At 40.3% G+C, this 17,250-nt stretch overlaps 1 protein-coding gene across 1 annotated transcript; it reads left to right on the forward strand.

Moving 5' to 3' along the window:
• The first annotated feature begins 4,465 nt into the window (after window positions 1–4,465).
• LOC124275490 lies at window positions 4,466–16,956 on the forward strand. The gene is made up of 15 exons (XM_046711076.1): window positions 4,466–5,633; window positions 6,170–6,371; window positions 6,501–6,605; window positions 6,773–6,975; window positions 7,426–7,567; window positions 8,982–9,647; window positions 11,524–11,588; window positions 11,766–11,948; window positions 12,040–12,081; window positions 12,267–12,362; window positions 12,655–12,723; window positions 13,022–13,104; window positions 13,277–13,406; window positions 15,180–15,185; window positions 16,943–16,956. The coding sequence occupies exons 1-14, from the start codon at window positions 5,610–5,612 to the stop codon at window positions 15,183–15,185; spliced, it is 2,016 nt and encodes a 671-aa protein (XP_046567032.1). The 5' UTR covers window positions 4,466–5,609; the 3' UTR covers window positions 16,943–16,956.
• Window positions 16,957–17,250: the final 294 nt, after the last annotated feature.

Here is a 17,250-nt window from a genome sequence, read left to right on the forward strand (position 1 = left end):
TTTCAAGTTATATGATCGTTTTGTTTATCAAATACATACAGTGTGATCCAACACGTCGGACGTCATGACAAGAAAGTGTAAAGAAGCGTTCAATAACGCTTCACAATTTTCCTTCACCAAGGTATGAAATCGTTATATTGTGTTGTAAATGTCACAAAAATGTGATTTCAAAAAGGCGTTCGTATTTAATTATGTGTTTCTCGTCGCCTGACTGTTCCAACAATGGAGCGGGCCGGCGAAAATTTATAAAAAGGGCCAAAACAAAATGCTAGTGAATATTCAAATATGACTGTATACTGCATTGGGAATCGGGGGAAAGACAATAAAAGTTTGCCCTAAAATTCCCCACCAGTGTGAATGTTCACTGGTAGAGAACTTGGTTACAGCAGGGATAATCTACAACAGGGATAGGTCACTCGCTTGCTTCTTGACCATTTGTACTAATTAGCGTGTGCCTCGTCATGCTCCAACGCACACGGTGACTTGGTTCGTTCTCAGGGCAACTTCGGCTGCGTTTAACAGTACTTCAGCCAGTTTATTGTATCAGTCGGAATTGTACAATGAATGAATGAATGAATAAATAAATGAATTAAGAGCAAGAATTATGTGTGAATGAATGAAAGAAATAAAGAAAAAGAACAAAATAAAGAAATGCATATGTGAATGAATGAAAGAATAAATGATACACCACGGCCATCCCTCCCCAACCATGTTAAAGAACGCAAAACTATCCCTAGAACACATGTGCTACCATCAGCTGTCCTTTTTTTAAAATCTACTTTTGAGACATTTTTACATTAGTCAGATATCGTATTGCATGTGTGGAATGGCATGGACATTGACAGAGTGTTAAAGGTCACATGCAACCAAAAAATCAAACATAATTAAAACACAATTATCACTTATTCATGACATATAATATACATTGCTGGTTATGAAAAAAACATATAAACCAAATTATAAGCTTACAATCGCTCATCAAAAGTGCAAAATTGTGTACTTCGGTTTACTTACCAAGAAACGAAGCAGCCGGGATACCGAACCCAGTCAGAGCGGGTGGGTGTGCACTCAAGTGTAACGGCTGGTTCATTTGCAGATGCCTTCACGGCTAATTGTGTGTATATATAGAGAGAGATGTTGGGTTTTGTAAATACATGCTCATTTTTTGTGTATAACATTTTGCAATCAACAGACATCATAACATGTCATGTGTTCAAGTATCACGCCTACCTGTCTGTGTAATTACATAATGTGACAGAGACCGAACTCGGGCCATAAATCAATGCATTTTGTTTATGGTGTAATGCCTGATTGGTGTTAAGTTCAAATCGCTTGTGGTCAGTGACAGCAGCCGTGTATTGAATATTGTCATTAGCAGACAGGCAGGCAGACACACAGGTGTCAATAAAACAAGACATTGAGTTTTGTCTGTGACAACGACATATCTATATCACAGTTAGAAATTCTGTCAACGCTAAATATTGACATTGCTTTTAAGTATCGAACTGAGAAAGTGTCTCGGTAAGAAGAACGTGTGATGAAATAGACCAATGAAATTATATAAACAGTTAATTTACTGTCATAACATATAAAAAAGCTCGCGCCTGTGAGATATCAACAAAACATTAGAAAAATAGCTCACACCAAAGCCTTCACCGAGTATTCACCCGACAACCCGCTTCCAAGCTGCGCGAACCTATTTACTTGCGCACGTGCTATGAGCGCAGCCCAGCTGTTGAAACCCGTTTTCCCCAGAAAAGTCTGGGGAAAATTAGTGAAACGTTTGAACTCCGATTTCGCGCGGTTTTTTTCATCGCGTTATTTTTCAACTTTATAAGTTGAATTTGCATTTTTGACGATTTGTTTCGGTATGTCCATACCGAAAGGTATCAGAATCTGCAAAGTTGTGTTTTACGTTGCATGTGACCTTTAAGAGTAACAAGGGCTATACGATAAGTGATATAAAGATATAGAGTGGTGAAATATCTCATTCAACTGTCATACCTCTTGATTTATAGGTGAGTTAGATCAAAGACTGTTAACAGTTTTTAGAATATATACTGGCCACATAAAGAAACTGTGCTTTGTAAAAATATTATCCCAGTTGAAAAGTACGATAACAAAGGTACACATAAACGTTAATGGAGGGATCATGAGACCATAACAAATCGGGAGAATTTCAATTGAAAAGTCAATCACAATGACGTCACGAGTCCACAAGCGGGACAGGGGTCAAACGACCATGTCACAAGCTCAATAACGGGTATGTCCACCATTGGCATTGAGAACAGAACATCGACGACGCGTAGAGCTTATCAAACGTGGAAGGCTTGTGAGATGTCACGCCAGATTCTCTCAACCTCTGTTGCAAGGTCAAGGACGTTATCTGGCGGATGAGGAAGACGGCGTAGACGTCGATCCATCTCGTCCCAAACATGCTCTATCGGGGAATTATCCGGTGAATTTGCAGGCCAAGACAGTAAGTCAACGTTGTGGTGTTGCAAGAAATCCATAGCAACCCTTGCCGTATGAGGGCGGGCATTGTCCTGTTGGAATGTTAACCCAGGGCCATGACGTTGCAGAAAAGGAATTGCCACAGGTCGAAGAATCTCATCCCTGTAGCCCACACCAGTTAAGTTGCCCTGAACAATCACCAAAAGAGTTCTTTGGCATGCTCCTATTCCACCCCAAATCATCACGGAACTACCACCAAAGCGATTCCTCTCCAAGACGCAGGCCTGTGCATAACGTATAGGCACGTTGACGTCCATCACTATGGGAAATGTTGAACCTGGACTCATCTGTAAAAAACAACATTTCTCCACCAAAACAAGGTTCTGTGGACATGATTTCGGCAGCACATTCGGCGAGCTTGTCCATGACGTTGTGTCAGGATAGGCCGTAGGGCGGGACGTCGTGGTCTGATCCCGTGATGACGTAAACGTTGTCGAACTGTGTTTGGGTGGATACGGCGAAGTCCTGGATTGTGGCGAAGATGGGTCACCCTTATCCATATGTCCTGTCTTGGCGTTGTTACACGTGGACGTCCAGAACGTGACCGATCGATGACGTCATTTGTGTTCTTGTAGCGTCTCACCAGTGCAGAAATGGCGTTCCGGTGGCAGTGGAAACGTGCAGCCACTTGTCGTTGAGACATTCCCCCCACGGACCATCCGAATGGCCTCATGACGTTGTGCAGGCGTGAGGCTTGGCATGCTATGCGTTTCAATAGCTGTTTACTTTTTTGAACAATCGCAAGGGCAGGGGTTGAGCTTTCCAAAGTGGCAGTATTGTGTGGCATTCATTTCCTGTTTCTCTTTCCCGGAATGCACGTGCAACAACGTAGTGCACGTCTCAAGGACGAACCCACTGACGTCACGGAACGTGGCACGTGCATGCATGTTGGATACATGTCACTTATTTCTGAGTTTGAATCCCTATGTGTCTACACAGGTTTGATAAGTTTAGATTTTAAATTTTTGTATGCACAGTTTCTTTATGTGCCTAGTATATTTGAATGAGTAATATTACAAACAGCTTGAAGAAAAGGCGGCTGCCCCTCATTAACGGTGTGGTAATATATACTGTATATATACACAGAGGGCCGACAGTGGCCAAATTTAAGGGCATGTGTACGTGTGCGTGTGAGTGTGCATGTGCATGAATGTGTTTTACAGACATTGATTTCAGTTCAAACTGCTTACACTGGTGCAGAAACAGATCAATATTGCCAATCATTTCAGTATTCCCTTAACTGTACTCATTTCTTGAATGGTATATGTTGTCTTTATTTTGCTTCTTCTAGGCATGGACGGTGTAATACAAACGTGAGTATTATGATCTACAGTAGTGATATGATTATGATATCACTGTGTAATTTCAGTAGTGTTACGATATTTCCTAAAGGCTTGTCCCATACAAATATTATCATACGATTCCTAAGTTAATGGATGGTAACATGCGCATTTTCTTATATGAACACATAAACGCAAAAGGCTTGACATTAACGTCACCGAGAATACTTTACAGTCTCCTTGTTACAATGTTGATGTCAAACCTTCTATATTGCTCTACAGAATGAAAACATATGGCACACAAAAGATCTGAAGACATGTGTGAGTTTATTGGTGAATGTTGACGGGAGCTACCAATGTAAACTCTGTCCGGAATCAAGCTCACGGCGTCACAATGTCAGGGAAGGTCATATACACAGGCATACACGAAATGCTGTCAAAATTGGTGGTATGTACAAGTTAATATTGTTGGGTTGTTTAAACTAGTAATGGTATCTCAGTATTCATTCGGTTCTAAAGGTATCTATAACATAACCTCAAAGCCACAATGCTGATATGTTTTTGACATAACTGTTGATACTCTAGTCGTAATTTGTGTCTTTGCAGATGTTTGGGTGTTAAACTGTTTTTTGGAATGCATTCCAAAACAAGACAGGGGACATTACCACTGCCCATGTGGTAAAGTTTTCCGAAGAAAGTTCTCTCTTGTTCGACATAGGAACACCGTTTGCCCAATTGCTCAGGCAAAATCTGCAAATGTTCAAGAGAAAATGACTTCTTCCCAATCACAGAGCATCCAAAAAGTACAGCGAGACCAAGATCCGAAAGAGACATGTTTCATCTGTAATGCCCTGATCTCGAAAAAGAATATCAAAAGACATGCAAAGAAACACAATGCGCGGGATGACTTGATACACCATCGTGGGATTTGCGTTGATAAACAGCGCGGTCTGTTCATGATAAGCAAGTCAAGAACTGGTCCAGACTACCCACTGCATGTGCAAATGAACACTGTAACTCAACAGATGCAATGTGAACATGAACACTGCAATTTAGCTTTGGGTGTTGCAGCAAGAGGCAATGTAGGTACTTATCAGTGCCCCCATTTGCAATCAGTTATGTTTGCAAGTGCATGTCCCAAAGAAGTGCGTCTTCAGTCAGACTATGCAGAAAATCTTTGTCAAGAGAACGTAATAAATTCAGCGAGCATGGACATTGCCAAGAAGCTCGTTAATACGGCCGAGAAACACAAAAGCCCTGTTGTCGTTTTATGGGAGCAGAAACACTCTGTAAACTGCCTTTATTTCTCTGTTTATGATGAAACGAAGGAATATTGGGCAAAACTCGGTCGCGCTGTAGTAACATTCACAAAGGAAAGAGGACAGCTAAATTGTGTTTGTTGCAAAACCACCAGATCTTGCGTACACAAGAATCTTGTCAAATGGTATTTGGCACAAGAACACCCAGAGTTGCTGAGCAGTACTGCTGAGAACAACACGGATATGTGCAGCGTAGATGAAGAGGTATCAGTTGACCCTAACTCAAGCGAGGAACCAATACCATCATTAACCATGGAAACCCGACCCTTACGAGAATCGGGAAGCAGGTTGTGCGAGGCATATCCACCGTCTGGACATGGTGCACGCTTAATGGTAAATTACCTAACGTCTCAGAAGAAAATACCACCAGAATTCAAACTTCCGGAAAATACACAGTTAGGACCTGTAGAAAACTTGGCACCAATCGAAACACAATGTGCAATGTGTGGAAATGAAGACCTTGACCAGTATCTGGTAACCAGAAAAGGGAAAATATATGATAAAGATCATGTGTACACAGGTATGTATGCTGAGGGGAAATACTGAATTATGCAAACTATTAATGTTACCTCCAAACCACAAATAACAATACAATTATAAGAAGCCAGTAATATTTCGACGGACGGTGTGGGTTGGGTGATGTGAGGCGATTTCACATTGTTTCAATTAAATTGTATAACGTTGCTTTCAAAACCTAATGTGTGTAACATAATTCTTTTTACATATTAATTATATAATTTGTTTACAACCTTTCATTGTCAGATGTAGCTGTGTACGTTAAGAAGTGTCAAACGTGCGGTCACTTCTACAGGTACCAAGAGCACAGGGATGGCATACATAATTTTGACGACCACATATTCCTTTCAATTCGCCTGTGTCACTGGTTCAGAGTTAACTTGAAGGTACAATATACCCTTACTATATTCCGTTTTTGGACAAATCTATCGAACGAAATGAAAGGTAGCCACCTTCCACGTTGTCCCTTTCGTACAATGTATACTTCTTAACTTTAAATTTGTTTCGACATAACTAACTGTCACGAATTTATGGTTTCAGAACCACACGGCAATTGGAAGGGCTGCCGATACATTAACCGAAGACACAGGATTACATTTTCCCGGAGACAAAATGTTACAGGGGTATCTGCATTTTGAGGCCATGTGCGATCACAAGTACAGTTTCACCTGTGACATCTGCGGCCGATTTCCATGTTGCCTGGTGACAGATGCTAACAGGAAATGTGCATTTCCATTAGCATGTAAGTCGTTCATTCTTTTCCCTAAGATGTCAACTGTTTCCGGTATCTTTCATTAGTGAACCGTCCAACATTCATGTTTCATGATCTCTGCTTTATGCGTTTCTCACAGTAGACATTTGTTGACGTCAGTGTCACAGGTACCAGGGGCAGAAACAGCTTCAGATGAAATCAACATGGATGTGTTTTGGAACCAAACAGTGGAGGCGTCTTTGTTATACAGAGGTTTTGGAAAAGGTACACTTTATCGTCTTGAATTAGTAATGACCAATAGTTTGTTTGTGTGAGTGTCTAATATGCCAAGGCTAAATGAGGTGTTACTGTCTAATTTCAGTCTGATGTATGTTTGTAATGTCTGATGTATGTTTGTTAATATTCTTTAGAATGTTTTTAAATGGTATTAGAAGCGGCCAACGATGGGCGTGTTTCACCTTCATACGACAACTGGGCTCCTTTCGTTGGCTTAGCGAGGAAAGATGCAAAGGCATTCAACACTGAAGCTGAAAAATTAAGATCACTGACAAAGCATCTTCAGGATGGAGACTTTGATGCAGGGGATAGGGACCTAACGGAAGATGTCCTGATGCAAATGCTGTGTGAAAAGAAGGTACATGTGACATATATGACATTACACTATTATCAGTTAGACAGACTCAGTGAATTGTGCAAACTGTGGTATGGTATGGCGTAGTGTGGCTGGGCGTGACGTATTACAAACAAGCTCTTTCAAATCCTACAACAATCCGGTTTAAAGGCGAACACAGATGTTTCCGGGATAGCTGACACTATTCCGTTAGAAAATGGGTTGAATTCCTTTGATTTAATCTGTAGAGGAACTAAATCCACAAATGAGATAATGGGTTCTTGAATCTGTACAGCATTAAGCAAGTATGTATCTTTGTAAGTGTATTGCCTAGATGCTCAAGTATTACATATCCTTGGTAAAAGAAATTATATCAGTGTCGCTTTGAAGTGTATCCGCGTATTAAGGCGCCACAACTGAAGTGGAAAGCTTGGTCACTCATGGTTTTCATAGTTTCTATACTGAATCCTGCAGGTTCCTGAGGTACGGCATTGGTGTACAAAGATGGAAGTAGACGCCAAAGGGACAAAACTGGAAATGATAAACAGACTGAAGGAAAAACTGAAAAGCAAATCAACCTTCAACAAGTTATTCTCAGGCATATGGGGCCATTCTGGTAAGTACTCAAGCTCTATGACATTGTAAATGACCAGTGTGAGTTCTTATAATCTCCAACTGTTGGGGGGAGAGGATTTAAAAGTATAAATCTCGATCCAGTGGTTTCAAAATGCCCTTCGATCTCAAATTGCAAGCTTTCTTATGACACTTCTTCTAAATACAATCCACACAATGAAAGAATAAATGTAACTTCACATCACTTGACAGTGGCTAGGCAATGGCTGGACAGGTTGAAAAACCGTATGTCTTCTAAGCCAACAACACACAATCCTATAACAGTCTCTTCTCTTGGAAACTTAAAAAAACATTTCTTACTTCTTAAGTATCTTAAAGCTCTCTTACTCTTTCTCACGCTCTTTCCTTTCACATGTGTATCTTAAATTCGTTGTCGCACACTTATTGTTGTCGATCAGGTAAGAACCCACAAGTCCCCACAAAAGACAATTAGTCTATAAGTCTTAGTTACAGTGGTATATCACAGCTGTTACCAATCCTGGGAAAGTAGCCTCGGACATCTGCTGGCAGCAGGGGCTGGCAGATTCTTATGTCTCAACTAATATATATAAATAGTATAAGCACATGTAGGCTCTCTTCACACACACACACACAAACCGTAACAAAGTTACAAATATGATATATTGTATGTACAACAAATGCCTAAAATTAGACTCTGACAACCCGTATGACCTTCTATGAATAACGAACAAACAGTATAGAGTCTCCTTGGAAGTGTTCACCACGAGTGAGTCGTGAAAAATCAGGCGGCAGGTAAAGTGATTGAACTTGCAATTTCTTGTGACCAACAAACAACAATCAGAATCAGTGTTAAACATTTACTGCCGCGAATGTTCTGTTATTACACTGAAAGACAAATGCTTCAAGTTATGGTAAAATACAAATCCGCCACAACATGGGGGGGGGGGGGGAGGGGCTGCATAGCACGTGTTTAATTGGTGACAAATGAGGGATCTCCTTTGCCAGAGTAACATTGTTCTAATTAAGATACTGATGTGCAAATCTAGCATATTGAGTTGAAAAAACCCGGTAAAGCGTTCATCTGAATAAAACCGAGTCCCTGTACCTCACAGCATTTCAGTTCTGCTGTTGATGTCATCCTAATCTAGATCATACTGTCCTCACCTCCAAACCAATCCCCTTCCAGAACACATGGTGTGGTGCTGGATATTTTTCTGGAATCGTGGTTATAGGATATTTTGTGTAAACTACAACCATTTTGGTTGCTTGTCTCTGACTTTTTTAACACACTTTTTATCATGTTCAGATGAAACAATCACTCATGAGGTTACCTTGAAAAGATGACATGTAACAATAACGTTTGCCCCTGGGTATAGTTTCTGATAAAAGTCAGGCTAATTTTCCTCTATGAGTAATTATTTTCATGTTCGTTCAAGGTGGATGGGTGTCAGCCTCCTGCCCCCACAGAATCGTGTATGCGTTTAAATCCATCCTGAGACCTGAAAGTGTGAGGGACCATGTGGATTTATTACTATCCTTGTCAAGACAACCGCCAGTAGTCATCAGTGATGTAGCTCCGATGATGTCACGTCATGGAAACAGGAGGCGGAAGAACATGTTCTATCCAAATGAAGGACGTTTGGCTGAAGCAACTGCTGAGAACATACAAAAGGCGAAGGACGGAAACTTTTCTAAGAGCATACCTTACATGAAGGAATGGCTGACAGTAGCTCCACTAAATGCTCTGGACTCCGATGCGCATTTCCTGCCATCAAGTGAAACATTCTGTTTGCTTGATCGATTTCATGAAGGGAACACGAAATCGGAACAAGAACTGCTCAGACGTATTTCGCTTGTTCCCGAAATGAAAGGCAGAATTAATTCTCAAGTAGAAGAGCAAATGCACAGGAAGATGAACCGGAATAACTACTTTCTCGATGTCATGTCGCCTGGGAATTATATGTTTGTCCTTCGACTGCTGTTGCATTTTTACAATCAACAAACAAACAAGAAAATGACAGCCGCAGTCGAAGGACAACTGAAGAATGACATTCTGTGTGGTGAAATTCGACACGACACGTTTGGCCGCCTGCACCTTTCAGGTAAATGACCTGATTTGAGCTGACTATAGAAAATGTTTATTGAACTGAAATTCAGTGTCTGATCTATTGATATTGTAATAATCAGTGTTTCTTGTCGGACAATGCAACAGAAGGTAAATTGATACAGTTCTATTCTACCGTGTGTGTTCATATACTTAACATGCAGCGTAATTTAGCATGCATTGTAAGAAACTAGTATTTTCATTGTCATTGTTATCACCGAAGTAATATGCTAAGTCTAATAATCGAGGCTGATTGTCGATGTTTTTGTACAGGGGAAGCAGACCGTTCCGTGCATGAAGACAAACAAGAGCGCAGAAAGGCATCGCTCAAATGTAAGTAACATGGTTGTGTCTGTTATGTACATTGATAGATCGGGATACCCTCGCTATGACCCATTTTACTGCACCAGTTCAGACATGGACATAGAATGGATACCCCCCCTTCCACTGAGAGATATATTTCCTTGTTTTGACTGTACTTTGTACGACACAGATCACAAGGTTACCTTGGAACAGCTCCGGGTAGCTCTGCAAGAAGCCAGTCAATTAAACGCAAGACGACATCGCCCAGGGACGTCAGAGCGCTTACAGGCCTCGGTATTGCAACACGGACTGTGTTTCCGACGGAAGACTCCCGGAGATGGCAACTGCTTCTTTCATGCAGTTGTAGATCAGCTACAACGCTTGGATGGCAGATCAGCATTTGATCACCTCGAATTAAGAACTGCAGTTGCTAACAGCTTACGGAGGTATCCTTATGTAAGTGCTTGCAGTGATATATATCCGCACAAATATCTACTTCTGAACGTAACTTAGGTTTCAAATACGCGCGCGCACTCACTCGCTCACACACACACACACAGAGAGTATTTTTGTGTTATACTAGTTTTTCTTATATATTGATTTATTTACCACAGGAAGGGGGCACACACCTATCCCATTTTGTCGATGTACAACGGCACAAAACCTGGAACGTTTACTTGGAGTCGATTGCTAAATCGGGTGAATACGCTGATCACCTTGTGGTACAGAGAACGTCGCAGCTTCTGAAAAAAGACATTGCTGTTTTCACAAGTTCTGAAGATGGAACCGCGTCAGACAATAATGTTGTCATGATAAGCGGTGGACCAGGAGCAGCTATCATGTTAGGTCACTATCATGAAGCGCATTACCAGAGTCTCGATCTCCAGCGTGATGGAAAGTATTCCGTATTCAATATTGTCATTGATATAGATTTCTTATTCCAGAAAGTGATGTATTCAATACCAAATACTTGCTCAGATATGTAACACATTTTCTTCTCGCACTGGGTGACAAATACCCATTACAGACCCCGGTGGCCTGTAGTTGAAATCAGGGTGTTGATATCATAACAAAGTCCCACATCATAGGCATTGCATTCGTGTCGTACGACAAACTGCGCTAATACTTTTCATACAATGTGGAATATTTTCTTGAACCAGCACCACTTGTTCGTCTTTAACACCTAATGGCACTGTGTTCTCGGATAGCCGTGGTCAGTTGTTGTCCGTTTATGCAGGAATTGCGGTGAAATACGCTGAATACGCTTAAAGAGATATTGCAAATGTAAACAATTCACAGATTGCTCACTAACTCATACAGTGGTACTCAGCAGTTTGAAATAAGTAACATCGTTTTCAGCAATAATGCAGGTCGCGGAACATTACCCAGAACTCATACAATTGCCCGTTAGTGTCCTGAATTGTGTTCGGTTCATGTTTCATACCAAAGGGCGTGGTGCACCAATTGCATCCCACGGAATGGATATACCTGTGTAAAAATATACAAACGTTTGACGTATATGTCATTTTAGTAAGCAAGTACTCTAACAATTCGTCATATTGTCATTTTAGGGCAACTGGAGTGTATCCAAGAACAAGCAAATTCAGCAGAATCAACATCAACTAAACTTGATGTGGTGAGGGTGATTCAATGTATCGCATCGTAGACATGGTGTAATGTTTAATGTTTACAGTGTTGAACACTTGTGACTTAAAAATACATAATGTGAAGTACAGAATATATGTGGGACCTAACACAGCCTGATGCAGCTATACCGTTGTTTTCATAAAAGCTTTGATGTAATTATTTTCAGTTTCAAGATATCTGCAATGATAACAGACAACTGGACGACATAGTGGTGTCCATAGGTCCCTATAGAGTTTCAAAACTGGATATCCTGACGATAGCACCAAGGCTTCCGAAAGAAACCGAAGACCAAATGAGAGACAAAATAGAGAAAGAGATGAGATGGACGGTTGGTTGGGTGAATGATCAGGTATGTGTAAATGACAGTATAAGCAGTTTGTTACACGCTGATAAAAGAAAAAACCCAAGTAACAATAATAGTAAATACGTTTCTTTTGCAGATAATAAATGCCTTCCTGTATGTGCTGTGTCAAGGACGCGAGGTGGGTGAAAGGATTTTTAACCTACAAGACAATTTAGAAATAACAACAATACAAGATGTCGACTCGTTTGTTCAAAGAATATACAATATGACTGAATGTTGTAGTTATGTATACAATTACAGGCGGTAACCAATATTCGTCCTTGAATATATAACATGTTCTTTTTTTCGTGTTATTTGCTTCAGTGTAAGGAAAGAAATGTAGCTTTATCTACTCAGGTTATTGAGGGATGGCGAAATTTCAAGTCGGGAAGGAGTCACAGAGTGGCGCTTCTACGAAAGGTGATGAATTGATATTGAGTACAGTACAGTACATACCTGTGAGATAATATACACTGCAACAGTTGATAAACGTCGGCAATGACTAATTATGGAATTGAATTATTTCCTACGAATATAACAAATTCATTGTTGATCGCATTATAATTTGTTTGTTCGTTTGTTGTGCAATGCCACAATATGGCAATTCGTTCACTGTGTACCTGCTATGTTGCAAATACTACTGCATTATGAAGATGCCACCTCAGAACGAATATTGTTCCAAATGTAACAGACAATATTCGTTATATTTCAGGAAAAACTCTCAGACGCAGAAAAAGTGTTTATACCGATTCATAGACAGGGCAGCCATTGGACATTGTTGGTAATTGGTATTTCCTGGGTATATAAGACAGTAAGAGTGGTGACTTATGAGCTATATGTGTCTGGGACGCGTGTTGAATTTCAGCAGTGTATAGAAACTTTTGTGATTTCCTGTCACCGAATCTGATCCAGATGTCATGACTAAATGTAACTTGTCGTAATCTGTGGTTATCGCCAATAGTGATGTGTTTCTGGCGTTTCAGCAGCCTTATATTGTATTTTGGAGCAAATGTATTATTCAGTGGGAAAGGGACATGCCAGGTGTATTGACATATAATAGTATGACACTTATTCTTCAGGTTTTGGATGTACAAACCAAACAAATGCGTTTCTATGACCCCATGAACCGGACATTTGATGAAGAGGTGGTCAACATCACAAGGTATGATTGTTGACTTAGTACATGCCCTGTTCTGACACCTACGAGGACATTATACTTGCACGCACGCACACATACAGAGGGTAACTACCTTCACGCCTCCTAGTCTATGTCTATTCATTGTTGAGTTATCTGTCGGGTTCTACTCTCATTGCTTTGGTATGTTTCTATGAAGGGAGTACATGGAATACAGACTTCAGAATGTACCGGATGATGCCATTGACCCAACACACTTCAACGTAGAAGTCGGTCATGGGTACACAACACAGAAGGACACTATTAGCTGTGGGGTTTACGTGTGCATAGTGAGTACAGTGATGTGTTGAAAGGGTTTTGTAAACGTTTTACTGAATTAATGGCTGCATATTTCACTTTTACTTATTCAACAACTATTCAGAAAATATTTAAATTTTACATAAATGAAAGTATACTTACTAATGTAAGGGTCACACTGAGAATCGTTTACTTGTTTCAGTATGCTTGGAACGAATGCAGGAAGGACAAAAAGGTATGACCTTTTTGACGTTTGTGTTCTGTCTCTAATGGTGTGAACAAAAAGAACAAACTTCACATGTGTTACTATATGTCCCAAACATACCCTAACAGAACAAAGTGTGATGTTAACGGATACATGTGGCTATTTTACGGACGTAATGAGCGTACACTTAAACAGGATTAGGCATTAAGGTGCGCCTGGGGCACAACAGGAAGGCAACATTGTGTCATCGACTGCCTAACACCCATGAACCTAGCTGTACCAACATGGCACCCAGCTGCTGAACATTCTGGGGTTGACTTCTCAAGACACGAAGATTTCTTTCAAGAGCTGATGGGACTAAGGTCAGCTGGTGTCGATGCATTATGCAGGACATTTCGTGTCAGAACAGCTCTGTGTAGTGTTACATTGTGACATTGGAATTGGTAGCTTCATCCGTGAACAGCCACGCACACGAACAGGGTCACGTGTTCATAAAAGAGTACCGCAGTAAAAATTGGTGGATGCATCAGGTGTAGACGTGACAATTATGGTATTCGCCCATATCAACTACTAGTACTTTGTATTGCCCATTTCCATAGTTCAGTTATCTGTTTCTGTTCAATATACAGTGTATTTTACTTTTGACGGACAGACAGCAAACTGACATATATGTATGTCTAAAAAAAGCAATCATGACATTTTTGCAGGTTGACCCGGGCAGTTGCCGTTCTTTCATTGCTGAAGAAATTTTGAATGCAGGGAAGGATATGCAACCGAAGGTACGTCTATTTGGGTGTTCAGTAAGATTGTGACGTTGATAGAACATAGATAGATACACGTTCTGATAGAACAGGCATTTATTTACACATGCTTGCACGAAAACGCTTTCCATTTCAGAAGACCACACATGACGTACCAAGAAGATACGGACTGCGAGAGCAAGTTCCGGCGGTAAGACATAATATGTGTCCTAGATTGAAATACATAGTTTTCCATTTCATGAAGGGTGGAAATACGTTTAGCAGAGTTGCATGTATTATATTCAGAATGAGAAACGTGGCTCTAATAACAAAGTGCTATATCGAAAGATTGACGATCCAGATTGATACAGGTGTATGTAACAGCGGAACTAAATATGGCCATTGAAAAAAAAACTGAAACGGTAACTAAACAGATACAGATATACCCAGTTATTAATATAGGCTCATTGACTATATGAATCAATGTCACACATCTACATGGTTCCACATGGCATGGTCTTTACACTAGAGCCAATATACCAACATGAGAAATATCTAGCTATTTCGAAGTCAATAGGCCACTTTATCTCCACAACTTTGCGATGATGATATTCCCAGGGGCGCAGCTACCACTAAAAAAACTCACTTACACATGATTTTTTGGTAAAGATCCCCTTGAAAGTTGGGCAAGCCCTGAAAACTATCTACCTATAAAGCTGCGCGACCTATCGGGTTTACACGAAAGAATTGACTTGATACGCGCCTGATTCCGATGACTGTGTATGTTGTATTCATGTGCACATTTTCGGGCTTCATAAGTGAATGTGAAACTGACGTAATTTAATTCCTACCATAATGAGTTGTAAGTAATAATTGTGGTAATGATATACAGCCTTACAAATACGTATGTTATGTTTCTATATCAGAAAAGATTTTCCGATTCATGGTGTGCAGACCAACCGCTGCCATTGAAACGGACAAGACGACCCGGACATACGCCAGCGAAGATCCATTCACGGGTACATGAATCTAATCAATGACATATCGGTAACTGTAAGAGGTTAGAGCATGGATGAGCATATAAAAAATATGGAATGTTTTGTAAAGAATACAGTGTTCTTTTGTTTGTGCATGAATAAAACACGTTTCTGTTTCATTTAGAAGCAGTCTCCTGAGGTTCAGCTGCAACGGTATGCTACCTTTCACTTGTGACAATTATAAACGAAAGCTGCCAAAGCATTTTCAAAGTGCCTGTTACTAACACTTAACCATTACGACTGTGTTTTAGGCATAATTTATAACCAATGAACTGTTATACCTCTGTGAGCTTGTGCAGCATTGGATGTACGAGAAACTAATTTTAATTCACTACTATTTCAGCGAAGGATGTGTGGAAAAGGCGACAGCGAGAAGAACAGCTTTAAGTGGGTATATCATTTCCCAGAAAAGGGTAAATTGAGGGAGAGAGGGAAGTGTGTGTGTGTGTGTGTTTTGAGAGAGCGAGAGAGAGTAATGGTGTGTCTATGTGTGTGAGGGGGGTTGGGGGTTAAGGTTTGAGAGATTCCATGGAGTTAGCATACTGTTTTAATGAATATGTTTCTTTAATACAATTAGCGGTTCCCGTAGTGGACATGGCTGAGTTCGGTGATCAGCAGGTGACTATACTTGCTGATGATCTGGAGGAGCTGAAGACTGTGGAGCGATCACAATTCCGGAACGTGGTATGAATATTGAAATATATTCACCTACTTCATCAGCTTAAATATATACTGGCATAACTGTAAGTTACTAATTAGGGGATGTACATAAATGGAATGATTGGATGTTGAATCTGATGTTGATCACCTTTTCTTCTTTATTATTGTACTAGTACTAGTATTTATGCACACTGGATAACCTTTGCAACAAGATTTTCTTTTCGAACCTTCAGGTGGAAAAAGTAATTGAAGAAGATGTTCCACGGTTGTACAATTATCCGACAGAAACAACATCAGAAGTACCGAATGAGTATGAGCGGCATATACTCTTCTTTAAAGGAAAGAAACTTGAGAGGAGCAGAGCAATGTCCCACCTCAACGCCGTTGTAAGTATAACTGTACTGTGACTTCATAACTTCTTGTCAGAAATGACTATGACTACTTGCAACTCCCACAAATTACAGCCAGACCACAGGACTGGTGAGATGTAAAACTTGGCAGCCCTGACCAAAACTTACCTTCCCGCAAATAATACAAGCGACGTAGTTTATCATCAATTTATTTTTACGAGTGAATTAATACTGATATATGACGATTATCTTCATATACATGTCCAAATTTTAACCCGACCGTGGGGCAGGTGAATTTGAGAATGTGAAGGTCCGTGTTCAAAATATCCCGTCCCGGGCGGTAGGGCAGGCAGGTATTTCGAACGCTGCTATTTGTGGGGCATTGTGTCGATATACATGTATCAAACACAGTTGTTACATTGTATGCCTCTACGTCTGTTCCAAAGTACAATTTGTCTCAGCCTAACTAATGCCGATATGTTCATATTGTTCAATATTGTGTGCGTAAATTTGTAAAGAGAACATGTAACAATGGTAGAATGATTTTCATTTCAGGGGTATGCCATACTTATGCAGGCGATGGAATCGAAATTAGTAATCAGGACAAGAGGTCCAAGGTAATGATAGGATACAGTGAAATTTATAAAAAACGAGTTGTTCATGATGATGGTTGGTGTCAGTAATAAGAAACAAGTGATTCTAAAGAATGAATGTTTCGTACATAATTACCAGCTAGAGATCCAGCATGCACTACCATGAAATATACACACTTCATGCATGGTCATACTATTTTCAGACTGTATGATATAACCAAAAGAAATTTGGTACTTCCGGATGCTGTACTACAGAGTGGACGTCCAAGGTATGTGACTGAAGGTTATAAG

This window comes from Haliotis rubra, unplaced genomic scaffold, assembly GCF_003918875.1.
Source record: "Haliotis rubra isolate DU_JTF1 unplaced genomic scaffold, ASM391887v1 Scf1048, whole genome shotgun sequence".
Taxonomy (NCBI): domain Eukaryota; kingdom Metazoa; phylum Mollusca; class Gastropoda; order Lepetellida; family Haliotidae; genus Haliotis; species Haliotis rubra.

Bases quoted from the DNA above. Each gene is read 5' to 3' on its own strand.
- LOC124275490 (XM_046711076.1), top strand. From the start codon at position 5,610: ATGATAAAGATCATGTGTACACAG. The intron at 6,372-6,500 runs GTAAGTCGTTCA...TGTTGACGTCAG, and splicing joins ATGTGCATTTCCATTAGCAT to TGTCACAGGTACCAGGGGCA. The intron at 6,976-7,425 runs GTACATGTGACA...TGAATCCTGCAG, and splicing joins AAATGCTGTGTGAAAAGAAG to GTTCCTGAGGTACGGCATTG.